The 13,768-nt window shown below is 39.5% G+C and overlaps 2 protein-coding genes across 4 annotated transcripts in view; one reads left to right on the forward strand and one right to left on the reverse strand.

Annotated features, from left to right (window-relative positions):
- sgo1 (shugoshin 1) overlaps positions 1-13,768 on the forward strand; it is a 38,586-nt gene that overhangs the window by 23,715 nt on the left and 1,103 nt on the right. Inside the window, exons 6-8 of one of the 2 annotated variants that reach the window (XM_061931545.1) lie at positions 4,739-4,891; positions 5,063-5,153; positions 5,226-5,366. In XM_061931545.1, coding sequence (XP_061787529.1) covers positions 4,739-4,891; positions 5,063-5,153; positions 5,226-5,361 — 380 coding nt within the window. In that variant the 3' untranslated portion in view covers positions 5,362-5,366. Of the gene's footprint in view, positions 1-4,738; positions 4,892-5,002; positions 5,154-5,225; positions 5,367-13,768 lie in introns of both variants that reach the window. The other variant, XM_061931544.1, reaches the window with a different exon arrangement.
- kat2b (K(lysine) acetyltransferase 2B) overlaps positions 10,232-13,768 on the reverse strand; it is a 26,945-nt gene continuing 23,408 nt past the window's right edge. For both annotated transcript variants that reach the window (XM_061931543.1, XM_061931542.1), the window contains exon 18: positions 10,232-10,787. In XM_061931543.1, coding sequence (XP_061787527.1) covers positions 10,594-10,787 — 194 coding nt within the window. In that variant the 3' untranslated portion in view covers positions 10,232-10,593. The remainder of the gene's footprint in view (positions 10,788-13,768) is intronic.

The following is a 13,768-nucleotide window of genomic DNA, read 5'->3' on the forward strand; positions in this document are numbered from 1 at the left end:
CAAGTGCAGCTGCTAATATGCACACATTTGGTCCATCATCTTTAAATGTGGTCTCGGCTTCCCACCTGGATGTTATCTCACGTGCAGCAGTGACCTGGAAACACTTGATTGATGCATTTTCAAAAGCAGTTTGTGTAGCCTTCCGAAGCCCTTTGACCAGCAGAGGGACAGCGGAAACTGTTACATAAGATTCTCCACTCAGGTACACAGTTGCACATTCAAAAGGTTTCAGAACTTGTTCAAGTTCTTCAAGCAAGCTCCACTGGTCAGCCTTAAGATCCAGAAAATGCTTCCCTCTTTGAGTGACCTCCGGATCTGACAGAGTTGCTGTTATTGGCCACCTCTGCTCAAGCAGGCGACTAATCATGTAAAAGGAACTGTTCCATCTCACAGACACATCTTGTATGAGGCTGTGGTCTGGAGAACCCATTTGTTTTTGCTTAACCTTTAGTTTTGTACTGGATAGCTCACTTTTTCTGAAGTGCTCGACCAAACTTCTTGCTGCTCCTAAAGCTCTGCTGATGTGGTTGTCCTTTAGAGCAGCGTTTCTCAAAGTGTGGGGCGCGCCCCACTGGTGGGGAATAGAGACATGACAGGTGGGGCGCGAGGAACGGGAGGAAATTTCACTTAAATTTTTTTTTTTTTTAATTATATTCTTAGATATTTTTTTTTACTATGCTTTCATTTTCTATACACACTGTAAATCACTTTGTGATTCTGTCTGTGAAATCTGCTATATAAATAAATGTAAATTACTTATTTTTCCTGTAGGCTTTACATTTCTGGAGGAGCGAAAGTTTGACAGACATAGCAACAGTAACTAATGGGGGCGGGGCTAAGCGGAACAAACTTGACGAGACAATCGCAGCAAAATGAAAAGCTGTCCCACTGTCAAACGACGCAGTGGCGAGACGTATATGCGACATTGCAAGTGATCTTGAGGAACAACTCGGAGACAAATGAAAAGAAAGTCGTTTTGCTTTACAAGTGGACGAAGCTACTGACAGCAATAAAGACTGCCTGTTCATCGCATACGTCCGCTTTGTGAATGGCGAGTCACTGTGCGAGGATTTGCTGTTTTGCAAATACATCAAAAATAGAGCCACTGCTGATGAGCTGTTCAAGATAATGGACAGTTTCCTCAAAGAACACGACCTAAATGGGAAAACTGTGTGGGCTTTTGCTCTGATGGCGCACAGACCATGGCAGGGTCAAGAAACAGGCTGAAGGCTTTAATAAAGAGGGTTGCACCAAATGCGCATTGGACACACTGCGTCATTCACCGGGAAGCACTCGCGTCAAGGCAGCTCAGCCCCGAACTCAATGAGGTTTTAACAGATGTTGTGAGCGCGGTACATTTGATCAAAACACGACCACTGAAAGCGTGACTGTTCTCTGCACTGTGTGAGGAAATGGGAGCTGATCATACGGCCGTGCTGTTTCACAGTGAATCAAAGTGGCTCTCCCGGGGCAAAGTGCTGTCACTTGCCCTGTCTTGCCAAATGCATAGCTCCTCTTTTTTTGCAAAGATTGCAAAGTGGCACTTTTATTTTATTTATTATTGAACTTGATGCAAGTTATAACACTTTTATTTGATTTCTTATTGAACTTGATGCAAGTTATAACACTTTTATTTGATTTATTATTGAACTTGATGCAACTTATAACCCTTTTTTTGATTTATTATTGAACTTGATGCAAGTTATAACACTTTTATTTGATTTATTATTGAACTTGATGCAAGTTATAACACTTGTATTTGATTTATTATTGAACTTGATGCAAGTTATAACACTTTTGTTTTATTTATTATTGAACTTTATGCAAGTTATTTTATTTCTTATTGAACTTGATGCAAGTTATACCACAGATGCACAGTTATTTTATTCATTATTGAACTTGATGTTATTTTATGTTATTGAGTTTGAATGTATACAACTTGATGTTACGGTACTTGATGTTCAATAAATTTGAAAATGTTAAGCTTGGCATTAGCGTTCTGTTGTGGCGATGGGGGCAGGTGGGGCTTGAAAACTCCCCCTTGTCCAAAGTGGGGGATGACAAAAAAAGTTTGAGAACCACTGCTTTAGAGCATGGTTAACTACAAGCTGTAGAGTATGGCCAACACATCTGAGGGATGAAACACCATGTCTTTCCTCAAGAACTCTTAAAGCTGCAACATTTGCAGCATTGTCATGTACAATGACTTGTACTAGTTTTATGTTTATTTCAAACTTATTGACAACATCCTCAATCCAAGAGACAATGTTTTCTGCAGTGTGCTTTTCATTGAGGGGCATTGTTGTCAAGTTAATTGAGGTAAGCTCCCACTCATCATTAACAAAGTGAATGGTGACACCAAGGTAAGCTTCAGTGGCCATACTTGTCCATGCATCAGTTGTGAGTGTCAGTTTTCCTTTCACATTTTTCAGGATTGCTTTGACTTAATTCATTTTCTTTGTGTATTTTTGCTCCATAAGCTTAGTGAAGTGGGTTCTTGATGGTAGTGTGTAGCCAGAGTGAAACCGTTTGATCATTTTTTGAAACCCTTCCCCTTCTACCATATTTAATGGTCTCATGTCTATGACCATCATTTCCAGGACACCATCAGTCAGGTCAGCGGCCACTTGGGGTGTGCATTCAGTCCCATGCCTCTTTGGAAAAAAATCCTGGACACTGCTTTGTCGTTTGCTGCAACATAAGAGACAACAATTAATTTTCATTTTAAATATACCCAAATACAGCTTACTTTAATACAAAAGGTTAATTAAACTACACACATTATCTTGTTAAATTGGTTTAATAACACAACAATGATAGTATGATTAAAGTGAAGTTAATTGTTCGTTTGTACATAGTATATGTAACTGTTAATGTTGTAAAAGGTATTTGCACAACTTATTAACGTTAGCGTTAAAGATAGTATATGTAACTTAATGTTGTAAAAGGTATTTGCACAACTTATTAACATTAGCGTTAAAGATAGTACGGTATATGTAACTGTTAATGTTGTAAAAGGTATTTGCACAACTTATTAACGTTAGCGTTAAAGATAGTATATGTAACTATTAATGTTGTAAAAGGTATTTGCACAACTTATTAACATTAGCGTTAAAGATAGTATATGTAACTGTTAATGTTGTAAAAGGTATTTGCACAACTTATTAACGTTAGCGTTAAAGATAGTATATGTAACTATTAATGTTGTAAAAGGTATTTGCACAACTTATTAACGTTAGCGTTAAAGATAGTATATGTAACTGTTAATGTTGTAAAAGGTATTTGCACAACTTATTAACGTCAGCGTTAAAGATAGTATATGTAACTGTTAATGTTGTAAAAGGTATTTGCACAACTACAAACGTCTTTGTAAACACTGAACAGGCACGCCAAACGCGCCTCTCAGAGCAAAACGGTGCTTTAGTTTATGAATTTACAACGCAGATACAAATGACACATTCATGTTTTTGTGTAATGATGACAACGTATACTCACGCGGATGATTGACTCGTTGATGGTGATGGCAAGAACGCTGTCGGATGTTTTCTTTTTAGATGCTCGTTCATAGCCGTTGTGCTACTGTGATACGCCATTTCCGCTCGACACAGTGTGCATAAAACAACATTATTAGGCCGTTTATTAAAATACTCCCACACTTTTGACGACTTTTGGCGTGCATCGTTTGCTCTGCGCTCCGCCATGACAGTGGTGTGACATAAATATGCGACGCGTCGACGCACAAAAATGACGTCGACGTATTTACGTAACCGATGACGTCGACTACGTTGACGCGTCGTTTCAGCCTTAGTGTTGACCTTTGACCAGTGTTGGCCTATGACCAGTGTTGACCCATGACCAGTGTTGACCCATGACCAGTGTTGGCCTATGACCAGTGTTGGCCTATGACCAGTGTTGGCCTATGACCAGTGTTGGCCTATGACCAGTGTTGGCCTATGACCAGTGTTGACCTTTGACCAGTGTTGGCCTATGACCAGTGTTGGCCTATGACCAGTGTTGGCCTATGACCAGTGTTGGCCTATGACCAGTGTTGACCTTTGACCAGTGTTGGCCTATGACCAGTGTTGGCCTATGACCAGTGTTGACCTTTGAACAGTGTTGGCCTTTGACCAGTGTTGGCCTATGACCAGTGTTGACCCATGACCAGTGTTGACCTTTGACCAGTGTTGGCCTTTGACCAGTGTTGGCCTATGACCAGTGTTGGCCTATGACCAGTGTTGGCCTATGACCAGTGTTGACCTTTGACCAGTGTTGGCCTTTGACCAGTGTTGGCCTATGACCAGTGTTGGCCTATGACCAGTGTTGACCTTTGACCAGTGTTGGCCTTTGACCAGTGTTGGCCTATGACCAGTGTTGGCCTATGACCAGTGTTGACCTTTGACCAGTGTTGGCCTTTGACCAGTGTTGGCCTATGACCAGTGTTGGCCTATGACCAGTGTTGACCTTTGACCAGTGTTGACCTTTGACCAGTGTTGGCCTATGACCAGTGTTGACCCATGACCAGTGTTGACCTTTGACCAGTGTTGACCTATGACCAGTGTTGGCCTTTGACCAGTGTTGGCCTATGACCAGTGTTGACCCATGACCAGTGTTGACCCATGACCAGTGGTGGCCTACGACCAGCGTCGGCCTACGACCAGCGTCGGGCTGTAAAAAGAGCTACAAAAAGTCACGATGGTAAAAGTATATTTTCAGTATTGAATGAGTTGTTTCCTTTCAGAGGCTGTCCAACAGGAAGTGTATGAGGTGAGTCCTCAGGTGGAGGTGGAGATGAAGAGGATCCACAGTGTCCTGGCCATGTTTGGAGAGGCCGGGGTTGACCACGTCACGCCGCCCAAGCAGACCAGCCAGCGAGCAAAGACGTGCAAGAAACGTAAAATATTTCTGTTAGCTTAGCGCTCGCTGCCTGTGGTCACGTCTTCACGCTGTCTGCACGCCACTTCTTCCTTCCCCGCACCTTTCTTCTTCTGCACCTCCTCTCCAGGTGTGAGGACAGCAGGGCGGGGCTTGAGTCTGTGTGATGTGACCAATATGTCCCCCGCAGCCTACGGCCGAGCGCGCTGCTCCACGTCCGTCCCCGCCCGCAAGCGGCGTTGCACCATGGTGGTGGACTACAAGGAGCCCTCCTTACACGCGTACGTTCTTCCCGCCCGCCGCTCTCTACCTCTTTTTTCACCGCTGCTGAAAGACGGCCTTCTTCCTGACAGGAAACTGCGTCGTGGAGACAAGTTCACCGACACGCAGTTCCTCACCTCGCCTATTTTCAAGCCGCCGCCCGGCAGGAGGTCCAGGACTTCAGTCAAGTTGGACAAGTACAACGAGTCCTTTGTTGGATGTCGCTGATGACGGTAACCTTTTTGACCTTTTTTTTTTTACTCGCCGTCTTTTTCCTTGTAACCATAACGACCACTTTTTTCCCCTCATCCAATCAATTGTATGCGCCCTCAATTTGCCCAATAAACATTAGAAAATGCTAACTTTTACACCTCAGTTGTGTAACTTACCGTGCTAATACCTGCTCAGTGGCCTAGTGGTCAGAGTGTCCGCCCTGACATCGGTAGGTCGTGAGTTCAAACCCCGGCCGAGTCATACCAAAGACTGTAAGACTCCCTGCTTGGCACTCAGCATCAAGGGTTGGAATTGGGGGTTAAATCACCAAAAATGATTGCCGGGCGCAGCCACCGCTGCTGCTCACTGCTCCCCTCACCTCCCAGAGGGTGAACAAGGGGATGGGTCAAATGCAGAGGACAAATTTCACCACACCTAGTGTGTGTGTGACAATCATTGGTACTTTAACTTTTACTTTAATTTTTTAATTAAATGTAATTTTGCAGTTGTACACCTCAGTCTCACCTAACTTCACGACCGTTCACTGCAGTCATACAACTTAGTACTTGACCTATGCTAACTGTGTGGACTCATTTTGCAACCGTTTACCTCAGAGTAATAATTTGGTACCGTATTTTTCAGACTATACGTCGCACCGGCCGAAAATGCATAATAAAGAAGGAAAAAAACATATAAGTCGCACTGGAGTATAAGTCGCATTTTTGGGGAAATGTATTTGATAAAACTCAGATTATGACACAAATCACAAAACTTTTCTTCTACATATAAAAAGTGCAACATTAAACAGTTTCAAGTCAACTCATCATGCTTCATTTATTACAGCATTTGGGAAGCCTGTAGTTGATTTTTATTATGTAAATGTTATATTGTTATCAACATGTGATAGCAGGGATCCTGCCATTCAAAACTAGGCTGCTGCATTACTAATGATTAATGTAACTATAGCTGAAAGAATGGTACAATAGCAATAGGAGAGACTAGTGATGGGTCCGGCTACACCGATGCATCGGCGCATGCGTCGAACTCATAGAGCAAAACCCTGTGTCTGTGCGCGTACCGCTTTTAGAAAGTCACGTGACCGATCATGAGCTGTTTTGGTCACGTGACCGATTCGCGAACTGTGTCGCACTGACGCCTCCTCTGTGCCCTGTGAGCGGGTCTTTTCTACAGCCGGAGAAATAATAACTAAGAGAAAGCGTCTAAAATTGAATACGTTGGAAAAACTGTTTTTTTTAAATAAAAATGTGTAAAAAAAAAAAAAAAAAAACAATTTCCCAGTCCACAAGCATCCTCATTCACAACACGTTCTCTTAGATTTCCATGTTATGATACATGTTCACATTATTTATTGACTGTATCTAAAAAAGATCCATCCATCCATCCATTTTCTACCGCTTATTCCCTTTGGGGTGGCGGGGGGCGCTGGAGCCTATCTCAGCTACAATCGGGCGGAAGGCGGGGTACACCCTGGACAAGTCGCCAGTCGCAGGGCCAACACAGATAGACAGACAACATTCACACTCACATTCACACACTAGGGCCAATACAATGACTTGGTTTATATTATTGTATATACTAGGTCAGGGTTCGGCAACCCAAAATGTTGAAAGAGCCATATTGGACCAAAAATACAAAAACAAATCTGTCTGGAGCCGCAAAAAAATAAAAGCCATATTACATACAGATAGTGTGTCATGAGATATAAATTGAATTAAGAGGACTTAAAGGAAACTAAATGAGCTCAAATATAGCTACAAATGAGGTATAATGATGCAATATGTACATATAGCTAGCTTAAATAGCATGTTAGCATCGATTAGCTTGCAGTCATGCAGTGACCAAATATGTCTGATTAGCACTCCACACAAGTCAATAACATCACCAAAACTCACCTTTGTGCATTCACGCACAACGTTAAAAGTTTGGTGGACAAAATGAGACAGAAAAAGAAGTGGCATAAAACACGTCCTAGAAAGTCGGAGAAAGTTATACATGTAATTGTAAACAAACTACGGTGAGTTCAAGGACCGCCAAAATTAGTAGGACAAAACGGCGCTCGCCAAATACTGGAATCAGTGAAGCATGTTTTATATAAACAGTGTGCTTTATAACAATTAGGGAGGTTTGTGTCATGTTTGTCCTACAGAATCCATATTAAAACAACACAAAAAATATTTTCCCCTCAACTTTTTACATTTTTCATACATTTTTGAAAAAGCTCCAGAGAGCCACTGGGGCGGCGCTAAAGAGCCGCATACGGTTCTAGAGCCGCGGGTTGCCGACCCCTGTACTCGGTCATAAAATCAGTGTCAGTTGAGTCGGTTGACTGTAGGGATTTTTAATGTCCAGCAGATGTCAGTATTTAGTGACACAGTATCGACACAGTATCAATACAGTTTTGCAATGTGTCGAAACGCTTCATGACGCCTCATCAACCCATCTCTAGGAGAGACTATTCATCCCTGAACATTTTGGAGTTCATGTAGGCTTAATGATGCACTTACATTATTATATCAACTATCAGAGACAGAAACTCTTCATTTAACACACCGTATTTATCGGAGTATAAGTCGCTCCGGAGTATAAGTCGCACCGGCCCAAAATGCCTAATAAGAAGGAAAAAAACAATATATAAGTCACATTTTTGGGGGAAATGTATTTGATAAAAGCCAACACCAAGAATAGACATTTGAAAGGCAATTTAAAATAAATAAAGAATAGTGAACAACAGGCTGAATAAGTGTACGTTATATGAGGCATAAATAACCAACTGGTATGTTAACGTAACATATTATGGTAAGAGTCATTCAAATAACTATAACATATAGAACATGCTATACGTTTACCAAACAATCTGTCACTCCTAATCGCTAAATCCCATGAAATCTTATACGTCTAGTCTCTTACGTGAATGAGATCAATAATATTATTTGATATTTTACGCTAATGTGTTAATCATTTCACACATAAGTCGCTCCTGAGTATAAGTCGCACCCCCGGCCAAACTATGAAAAAAAACTGCCACTTATAGTCCGAAAAATGCGGTACTTACTTTGTAATCTAACTTTACAACCGTTCACTGCAGTCCTAATTTGGCAGTTATGTGCTGCACTGCAAAAAGTCAGTGTTCAAAAACAAGAACAAAAAAATACAAAAATTAAAGAGTATTTTATTTGAACTAAGCAAAATTATCTGCCAATAGCTAACTTCGATGAAGCCAAAAATACCTTAAAATAAGTATATTCTCACTAATACCAAGTGCACTTTTCTTGGTAGGAAAAAAAAATGGACCTTTTTGCTCAATATGTTGAAAAATATTCTTAAGTGAAGTAAATGCTAGTGCCATTATCTTGACATAATGATATGTGCTCGGCATCATAATTTTTTTTTCATGCTTGAAGTAAGAAATGATTACTTTAAAAAAGTAGTTTTATACTTGTGAGTGTTGATGACACAGCTTTGCAACAGTTGATATTCTAGTTTCAAGCATGTTTTACTCAATATAGGTCATCACATCTCAGCTACAAGCTGTAATATCTTACTGAGATCATTTAGGACCAAAACACTTAAAACAAGTAAAACACTCTAACATAAAATCTGCTTAGGGAGAAGAATTATCTTATCAGACAGAAAATAAGCAAATATATTCAATCTTACTTAGATTTCAGTTTTTGCAGTGTAACGTTTTAAACCAATTTTTCAGCTGTACACCTTAGTCAGAACTTGATACTTGCTCACTTTTTCAACTCATTTTGCAACCGTTGACCTCAAGTTTATATATAGCTTTGTGTTGGAAACATGCTAACTTTTTAATCTAATTTTACAATCATTCAGTTATGTGCTACACTGCAAAAAGTCAGTGTTAAAAAACAAGAACAAAAAATACAAAAATGAGTAAAATTAGCTAACTTCAATGAAGCCAAAAATACCTTAAAATAAGTATATTCTCACTAATAACAAGTGCACTTTTCTTGGTAGAAAAAAAAGAGACCTTTTTGCTCAATATGATGAAAAATATTCTTAAATGAAGTAAATGCTAGTGTCTTGACATAATGATATGCATACATCATGATTTTTTTTTTCATGCTTGAAGAAAGTAATGATTACTTTAAAAAAGTAGTTTTATACTTGTGAGTGTTGATGACACAGCTTTGCAACACTTGATATTCTAGTTTCAAGCATGTTTTACTCAATATAGGTCATCAAATCTCAGCAACAAGCTGTAATATCTTACTGAGATCATTTAGGACCAAAACCCTTAAAACAAGTAAAACACTCTAACATAAAATCTGCTTAGAGAGAAGAATTATCTTGTCAGACAGAAAATAAGCAAATATATTTAATCTTACTTAGATTTCAGTTTTTGCAGTGTAACGTTTTAAACCAATTTTTCAGCTGGACACCTTAGTCAGAACTTGATACTTGCTCACTTTTTCAACTCATTTTGCAACCGTTGACCTCAAGTTTATATATAGCTTTGTGTTTGAAGTTAATGTACCAATGATTGTCACACACACACACACACACACACACACACTAGGTGTGGTGAAATGTGTCCTCTGCATTTGACCCATCCCCCTTGATCACTCCCTGGGAGGTGAGGGAAGCAGTGAGCAGCACTGGTGGCCACGCCCGGGAATCATTTTTGGTGATTTAACCCCCAATTCCAACCCTTGATGCTGAGTGCCAAGCAGGGAGGTAATGGCTCCCATTTTTATAGTCTTTGGTATGACTATAACCTACTGATCTCAGGGTGCACACTCTAACCACTAGGCCACTGAGCAGGTTATAGTATGAGTAGAAATATGCCAATTACACCTGTGTACTTGTTAACTGCTGGCGTGCAAAGAAGTGGTGTTGAACGTTAGCGTGACGTCATGTTTATTGCGTCTATAAAAGCATCAAAGTGCAGGCGTCCTCATACAAAATGTTTCTTTTCTGGTTACAAAACACAAGAAATGACAAGAGTATTGCACAATCTTCATCCAAAGTAGAAAGTTGTCTAACTGCAGTACAAATGTCAAAGAATAAATTAAGACTTGACGAATTAGAGCACACAAACATCTCCAGAGCGTTGAAGTCGACAGCAGTCAAATTGCGGAGAAAGAGAAAGAAAATGCTTTAGTTGGCAAAATGATCAAAGTGCTTTTTGATAGTCAAACTGCCCTATGTGGCACATGGCAAGGAAGGAAGGAAAGGAAATCTGCCTTGTTAGTCTCCCACTCTTCACTTGTCCATCAGGCCGGCTTCTTTAGTCTTGGTGTAGAAGAACTTCTCCAGCAGGTTGGCACACTTGTAGTACTCACTCTCTGGGGGGTTGTACTCACGACAGTTGGTGAAGATGCGCTGCATGTCAGCCATGAACAGTTTGCGTGTGGTGTAGTATCTGCTCTTCAGCCGCTCGCTCATGGTCTTCAAGTCTGGGTGGAAACACACACACACACACACACACTCTAATATTCGTATGTAATCTGCTTTACATGTCCGTGTGCAGCAGGAACTCTCTTTGTGTCGTGTAAAAAGACTTTTCCTTTCCCTACACTAGCGGGCAACTTTGCACCCACTCGTGTCCTTTTGTGTGGAAATACAACTCTCTCCATCACTTGCTGTGAGTAAAACGTGATGGGTGTAACGGTACGTGTATTTGTATTGAACCGTTTCGGTACGGGTTGCGTGTATTTTCAATGTACGTTCAGGGTTAAAAACAAAACAAATTGTGTGTGCAGCAGCATTGGTGAGGGAGGGGTAGAGAGAGAGAGAGTTATGATAAACGTGCATGCGTCGCCAGGCTCTGCTTTTTATCCATAGATTTATCACATTTAATTTTTTATGATCTATAGCAGGGGTGTCAAAAGTGTGCCCCGGAGGCCATTTGCTGCTCACAGCTAAAAAATACTATTAAAATAAACAAAAACATAACAAAAGTGAAATAAAAAAGCTTAAAGGTGAAATGTAATTGAGAAAAAGTTGCAATGTTGACTAATAAAACAAAGCTGTTTTTTTTTCTTTCAAACTGTCATTGCTCAAAACATAATATTGAATCAAAATCAATGTTATTACGAATTATTGACCTATCCAAGGTTCCCATTACTTCACATCAAATATTCCACTAAGAAAAATATTTTTGGTGGAAGATTTTGCAAATTTGGTAAATAAATAACCAAAAAATTTATATTTTGTTGTTTTCTTACTGTACTGAAAATGAACCGAACCGTGACCTCTAAACCGAGGTACGTACCAAACCAAAATTTTTGTGTACCGTAACACCCCTAGTTTAGTAGTAACTTAGTTATGTGAGGGTCTTTTTCAGGTTTCCTGCTTCACACAAAAAAACACTTAAAACACCAACTGTCACATTAATCGTTGATCAAACCACACAGTTGTTGTCCTCCTGTCTACAGTGCTAAGCCTTCTGGGCAATGTACATGTACTTTCCGTATTTGTATATTTAGTATGTATTTATTCAGGGTTAGACAAGAACATAGTTTTCGTTTGCAACCTTGACCTAAGCACAGAGGCAGCTTTTGCATGTTAGAGATGTTGAAGTGTGATAATCTCTCATTCACCAATAGAAAAAGACGGCTGTCAACAGTTCTCATATGAAGGTTTAAGATGGACAAAGACAGTTCAAGTGTGAAACTTATGTCATTTAACACTGAGCTTGAAACTAAACACTATTTGTTTCCAATTAATGTTGAAATCCAAAGTTACATTACACATTAAGCTTGTAATTTTACGAATGTCTTCCCAATGTTTTAAGTGTTCATTGTCAACTGTTCTAGCAAATACTGTATTTGTATAAGTAGACACTAGATGGCAGCAAAAGCACATACTCAACATTCATTTATGTTCCACACTTTAACATTTGTGAACTGTTGAGAGTATCATCACACTTCAACATCTCTAACATGTAAACACAGCTTCTTTTCTAGGTCAGCATTGCAAGAAAATATGTTCTTTGTCTGACCCTACATCAATAAATGCATGTCAACCAGGAAGTACAGTGGTTGACTTAGTACATTACCCACAACCCTTAGCACAGGAATAGAAAGCAAGTCTGATTTACATTTGATATATATATATATGTGTATATAAATGTATGTATGTATGCACATGTTGTTTAGCTGTGAGACTAATTAGATTGGCCAGAATGTGCAGGCAAGTTGGATCATTAGTGTGAGTATGTGCCGTCACATTTGATATATATATATATATGTGTATATATGTACATGTTGTTTAGCTGTGAGACTAATTAGATTGTGCAGGCAGGTTGGATCATTAGTGTGAGTGTGTGCCGTCACATTGCAAAACTTGCCTTTCTGGACGCAAAACTCCCAAAGAAGCAATTAGCGAGTGTATTTAAGTCTTCCAGCGTTTGTAAGATTGCGATTAGCGAGTGTATGTAAGTCTATCATTAGCAAGTATATGTAAGTCTGCGAGCAAGTCTATCATTAGACTTGCTAATGATAGACTTACATATACTTACTAATGATAGACTTACATATACTTGCTAATGATAGACTTGCTGGCAGACTTACATGTATATGTAAGTCTATCATTAGCAAGTCTAATGATAGACTTGCTCGCAGACTTACATATACTTGCTAATGATAGACTTACATATACATGTAAGTCTGCCAGCAAGTCTATCATTAGCAAGTATATGCAAGTCTATCATTAGACTTGCTAATGATAGACTTACCTATACTTACTAATGATATGCTTACTAATGATAGACTTACATATACTTACTAATTATATACTTACATATACATGTAAGTCTGCGAGCAAGTCTATCATTAGCAAGTATATGTAAGTCTGCGCGGACTTACATAGACTTGCTAATGATAGACTTACATATACTTGCTAATGATAGACTTGCCCGCAGACTTACATGTATATGTAAGTCTATCATTAGCAGACTTACATATACTTGCTAATGATAGACTTACATACGCTCGCTAATGATAGACTTGCGCGCAGACTTACATATACTTGCTAATGATAGACTTACATACGCTCGCTAATGATAGACTTGCGCGCAGACTTACATATACTTGCTAATGATGGACTGACATAGGTTGAAGTCTATCATTAGCAAGTATATGTAAGTCTGCGCGCAAGTCTATCATTAGCGAGCGTATGTAAGTCTATCATTAGCAAGTACATGTATGTCTGCACAGACTTACATAGACTAGCTAATGATAGACTTGCGCGCAGACTTACATATACTTGCTAATTTTTGTGTTACTGTATGTAAGTCTATCATTAGCAAGTATATGTAAGTTTGCGAGCAAGTATATGTAAGTCAATCATTAGCGAGTGTATGTAAGTCTATCATTAGCAACTATATGTAAGACTTACATATACTCTCTAATGATAGACTATCATTAGCAAGTAT

The sequence above is a fragment of the Nerophis lumbriciformis genome, linkage group LG37, assembly GCF_033978685.3.
Source record: "Nerophis lumbriciformis linkage group LG37, RoL_Nlum_v2.1, whole genome shotgun sequence".
NCBI classification, from domain to species: Eukaryota; Metazoa; Chordata; class Actinopteri; order Syngnathiformes; family Syngnathidae; genus Nerophis; species Nerophis lumbriciformis.